Source organism: Dama dama, chromosome 5 (assembly GCF_033118175.1).
Source record: "Dama dama isolate Ldn47 chromosome 5, ASM3311817v1, whole genome shotgun sequence".
Lineage (NCBI taxonomy): Eukaryota > Metazoa > Chordata > Mammalia > Artiodactyla > Cervidae > Dama > Dama dama.
The window spans coordinates 104,082,421-104,087,854 of NC_083685.1; the positions used below are offsets into that span (position 1 = coordinate 104,082,421).

Sequence of the window (5,434 nt, forward strand, 5' to 3'; positions counted from 1 at the left end):
GGGGAAGCCAGTCTCCGGCCCTCTGCCCCTCTGCAGAGCCACTGAGCCCATGGGAACACCTGGGAGGCAAGCCCCTCCTGATCTGCAGAGGCCACTGGCCCTGCAACCAGTGCTCAAGAGCACCTCCTCCAGCCTTGTCCCCACATCCCAGCTGGGAGGGGGTCGCCTCAGGACACATGGGACAGGAAGGAGGGGCCTGATACAGCTGTGGGGGCCTCACCCCAAGCCCACATGGCCCCAAGCCCTCCCTGGCTCGTCTGCCACATGGGGTTACATGGGAGCCACAGCTCCCACGGGGACACCTAAACACGCCTGCATCCCTGTCTGTACCAAGCAGGGAGCCTGTCCTCCACTTCAGGGTCCATGACTCTGCATGTGGACCACTGCTGGCCAGAGGGCCCCCTGGCAGCCCCGCCCGTCCAGATTACAGGGCTCCAGGGGTCACGCTTTTTGGAAGAAAGGAAACCCTGACCAGTAGGTGCCCGTTACTAAAGCTAGATGCCACTCCAGGTCAGTTTCCTGCTTCCAGGGTGAGCCCAAGCCCCTCTGGCCAAGCTCACAGAACTTCAAATGGTTGCATGTAAGAGCCCAACATGCGTCTCACTGACATTTGAGTTTTTTTTATTCTCATCCACAGTCTTTGCGGCATAGCTTTACTCCGGCAGGAAGGATACCAGAGACAGGAGAGATGCCTGGGAGGGGAGGCAGACAACACCCCCCGCCCCAGCCCCCACCAGCTCCAGGGAGAGCACAGGGTCAGCTAGGACAGCTGGTGTTGGCACAGTGGGGGCCAGGCTGGCAGCAGCCAGGGGTACCCTAGACTCTGAGCCAGGTGAGCAGCACAGAGAGCCTTGGCTCCCCCAGTGAGGACAGAGCCCTCCCAGGGCCTCCGTGGCTAGAGGGGAAGGGCCTTCCCCCAGGTTAGCCCCCGCTAATCCAGGCTAGAGAGCAAACCAGGCACACAGCACGGAAAACACAGGCCTGAGGGTCAGCCAAAAGCTATGTTCTGAGGGTCCCAGGTGACTCCAGCCCCAGGGGGACCAAACACTGTCCACCACCAAGCACCAGCAGCCTGGAGATGCCCGCACCCGAGGGAAGCATGACTCACCCTAAGGACAGAAAAAGACGGTGGCCTCATCCCTGCCTGGGACTCACGGCAGCTCCTGCAGGCCAAGAGGGCCGCCCACACCCCCTCGTTCCAGCTAAAAGCAGCGGTGTCAGGTGTTGCCCAGCTGCGTCCACCCTCTAGAGCAGTCCCTCGGGGGCCTGTAGGCCACGGTACAGCGCAAAGCCCAGGTCGTCGATCTCTTCCTCCCGCAGGCCATCCAGGAGGTTCACGCCACGGTTGAAGTGGCTGGGCAGGCTGGCCCGCTCCACACTGCCGAGCAGCAGCTCCAGGGCCTGCAGGAAGTGCTCCCCCAGGGCCTCCTCAGCCCAGTCAGCCTCCTGCTCACCCAGGTGCAGAACCACCTGAGCCAGGCGGTCCCGGCCCAGCCGCCACAGAGCTGGGTGACCACGGCAGACAGTGCAGAGCAGCAGCAGCAGCCGACGGCGGGTCCCAGCGTCCTGCTCATCCAGGGCCCGCAGCCGGGCAGCCTCAGCTGGGTACCAGTCCTGCAGCCAGAGGTTCCCGGCCAGCCCCTCCAGGGGCCAGGCCAGCAAGAGGTCTCCATCCTGGGCTCCGGCCACAGTCAGCAGCACAGCCACGGTGAGCTCCAGGCACTCGTGCTGCACCTCCAGCAGCAGCTCATCCGAGGCCACACGTGGCCGGATCAAACACCCGAGGAGGCTGCCGATGGCTGGCCAGTTGACGGAGGCGGTCAGGGCCTTGCGGAGCAGCTCCAGCAGGACCCGGGAGGAGAGGTAGCCGCCCACCAGAAAGCGGTCCCAGGGGCTGCTCCCACGGGGACGGAACTCCAGCTGAGTCCTACGCACAGCCCAGCAGCGAGGGTCTTGGGCTACAGTGTCCAAGCCGGCCACCAGGTTCCACAGGCCTGGCTCCAGTGCCAGGGGCACCAGGAGCCGCACAGGGTCGGCAGCCCCCGCCTGCAGCCCCTCATAGAGCGGCCCGCCAGGCACGAGCGCCCCAAAGGGCAGGTCTGGGAACTTGTTCCGCAGGTAGGCCTGTAGTTCCAGGGCAATGTCACCTGCCAACTGCTTGGCCAGAGACATGTGAGCCCCTGGCATGGTCACGTGGTCCCGCTCAAAAGCCAGCAGCTTCTCCTGGAACGTCAGACACAGCGGCGGTGCCGGCGAGCTAAGCTGAGGTGATGTCTGGGGCCCTGTGTCAGCGGGCCCTTCTGAAGAGGGAAGGGACCGGGGGCTGGTCAGAGGGGTTGTAATGGGACTACCTGAGATGGTTCTGAGCTCAGTGATGAATTCTCACCATCTGAGGCCCCTCCCAACACCCTGAGGCTGAAACCCCAGGTCTCGGTTCCCCAGGTGAGAGCCCCCACCATCACAACGCTGCCACCTCGCTCTGGGGCCAGCCCCCATGGTCTCACGTCCTGGGGGCTGGAGCCTCAGCACCACGTAGGAGGGAGAAGGCATCCAACGCACAAGGGAACCCACAGGGAGCAGGGACCCGAGCAGGTCACACGGTCACCAGGGCAGGGCCTGGGCTACATCTCCCGAATGTGACCACCGAAACAGGATCCACCCAGGTCAGAGAGTAAGGGGCACCGCTCACCTGGGGCAGAGAGTGAGGGGGCCGGAGGCGGCACCGGCTGGCTGAGGGCAGCGGGCGGGGGCCGGGACTGGAGGCGTGGCGTGGCCTTGAGCAGGCTCAGGTCCTGCCAGCTGTCCTCCAGGCATGGGGCATCCCCCTTGGCGTCGTCCTCGTCCCGGGGGCTGGTGGCCCTGTCGATGAGCTGCAGGCAGAGGGACACAGGTGAGGGCATCTGAGGCCTGGGCGGCCATGGCAGAGTCAACCAGGTGAGGGGCAGAGGCAGAGGCAGGTGCGGTCTCAGGCAGTCCCACCTCCCCAGCCCTGCTGTGAAGTCCATGTCAGCGGGCCAGCCCAGCCTTACCCGCTTCACGGCCAGGGTGGCAATGCCCAGCACCGCAGCCCCACCCACTCCCAGGACCAGGCGGGCATTGGCCAGGAGGAAGTCTACAGCGCCGCCCAGCACCTCGCCGTCACGCCGCTTGCTCCGATTCTGGGAGAATTCCGCCATGGTGAGTCTGCCTGTAAGGGAGCCAGGGTGCAGGGGCCACTCAGTGAGGGGCCGGCCTGGCATCCAGGCAGGTGCCCTATGGTCAGAGTTGGGGTCACAAGGGGGCTTCCAGAGAATTTCTGATGAGAAAGGGGCTGCCTGCAGGTTTTCTTGGGAGGAGACTAGGAGCTGGCCCAGAGACTTCCCTCCACCAAAACCTGCAAACAACCCATCTGTATGACAAGGGGCTCACAGAGAAAGACCCTAAGGCCCAGGGCAGGTCAGAGAAGGGAGACAATCTCCCCGATCCCACCTTCCAGGCCCCCTGATGTTGCCAAAGATCATGAGGTCAGTCTTATTAGCACCATCCCCATTTACAAAGAAATAGGTTGCTGACCACAAAGTGAGTGGTGGGGACTCGGACCCCCCCATGACCAGGTCCCAGGAGCAGCCTTATCCTGGTTCCTAACCAGGCCCTGGAGGAGAAAACTAAGGCCCAGAGAAGACCATGGCTTGGGGACCCAGGCAACCTGCACTGGACAGCCTCTCAGGCCTTTGAGGGAACCTCAGTGAAATTCAGGGGGCCACAGTTACCCCCAAATCTCAGCAGGGCAGCCACCAGAGGCAGGGCCACCAAATCAGAGAACAGGACAGGTGAGATGGCCCAGGACACCCCAGGGGGCAAGGGCTGGCTGTCAACAGGTATGTGTCAGACAAGGCTGAAGGCCCCGCTGTGGGGACAGGGTGTAAGGGGCCTCTAAAGACCACAACAAGGCCGGTCCAGTGCCCTGGCAAGGGCCTCTGAGGCTAGGGGCAACAGTGGGTGGGGAGGGGTCTCAGCTGCTGAGAGCCCAGGCCACAGCAGGTGAGTTGAGGGCCTGAGTGTGCCAGATACTCTTAGCTCGTCTGTAAGATGGAGCAGGTGCCATGAGAAACCGTTAGACATGCGGAACCCAGAAGTACCAGTGGCTGGGACCTCAGGCATCTCTCCAGTCCTGGCAGGCTGAGCCCCAGCCCTCAGGTCCTGAGCACTGACGGGGTGTGTGACCAAGGGACAAGCCCAGGGGACCAGTCAGATGGCCAGGCAGAACTGTTACCCTGAGGATGCCTGAAGAGATGACCCTGAGCTCAGAGCCAACTCAGCCCCAAGGACTTCTGCTCGCCCTGCTCCCAGCGGGTGCCGGAGCCCGGTTGCCAGGTGGGGCCTGCAGCCCCGCACCCGCCCCCCTTTCCCAAGCTAAAAATAGGAAAGACAACGGAGAGGGTTGACCCAGCGTGGCTCCGCGGCGGCTTCCTTCATCAGGACTGACAACCGCCTCCAAACTGTAAAGTGCTCAAAGCCCCCGCCTGTCTGACCCAGGGCGCGCAGACCCTAACCAGGGAAGGGAGAGGGAAAGACCAGGCCTCCCCTAGCCTCCTCCAAGTCCCGGCCGCGAGGACACCGAGGCTGGGGGAACGCCGCGATGGGCCCAAGAAGCGACCAGAGATCGACCCGATCCGACTCACTCCCGGCCGTATCCGCGCGGCCGGTGGAGGCCACGCCCCGTGCCCCGGCCGTACCTGCGTCGCGGCTTCGGCGCCCCGGCCCGGGGACGCAGGGGGCCGCTCGGGCCGCGTCCCGGGGCCGCCTGGGAATAGAACGTGCAGGACCCGGGAGTCGAACGCCGAAGCCTGGGGCGGGCGCGGGCCCCGCTCGCAGACGGACAGGCCCCGGGTCCAATCAGAGCGCTCAAGGCCCGTGCCCACGTGCCGTTCTGTGGCGGCCTCGGCCAATGGCGGCCGAGCGCCCTTGGGGGCGGGGCTCCTCGGCGAGCACCGCCTTAAAGGCGCAGGGCCGTGCTCCCGGACTCCGCCGGTGGGAACGCGAGCTCCTTCCCAGCTAAGGAAGCATCAGGTGGAGCTCCTGGTCACTGTAGTCTGCGGCCGCCTCTCCCGTGAAGGGGATACTGGTCCTGTCACCTACTGGGACCGTCATGTGCCGGCCCAGGGACGCCTCCCTCGAGGGGCAAGCGGGCACGTAACCGCGCACCCGGGCTCTCCTCCGAGCCGGGAAGCCTAGGAGTGTGGGTACTGGCCCCGGAGCGTCTCTCGGAGAGAGGCTCGTGGCTCCGGACGAGAACCCGGGCGTCCTACTACCACTGCCGCCTGAACCACCCGGGTCCCCGGCGTTGACCAGCGCAGGGACAGCCGCGGGCCAAGAAGGCCCTTCGGGCCACTGGGGCCCCGGGCTGGCCCGGGGCGCGTCCGGAGCGGCCCGGGCTGAGGGGCGGGGCCGGCGC

General features: G+C 65.2%; 1 protein-coding gene across 1 annotated transcript; it reads right to left on the reverse strand.

The window, feature by feature from the left end:
- Nucleotides 1-604: 604 nt before the first annotated feature.
- MIEF2 (mitochondrial elongation factor 2) lies at nucleotides 605-5,087 on the reverse strand. Its single transcript, XM_061143652.1, has 4 exons — nucleotides 4,716-5,087; nucleotides 3,030-3,187; nucleotides 2,690-2,870; nucleotides 605-2,300 (listed from the first exon to the last, which is right to left on the reverse strand). Exons 2-4 carry the CDS (start codon nucleotides 3,174-3,176, stop codon nucleotides 1,246-1,248), a joined length of 1,383 nt encoding a protein of 460 aa, XP_060999635.1. The 5' UTR covers nucleotides 3,177-3,187; nucleotides 4,716-5,087; the 3' UTR covers nucleotides 605-1,245.
- Between the last annotated feature and the right edge of the window lie 347 nt (nucleotides 5,088-5,434).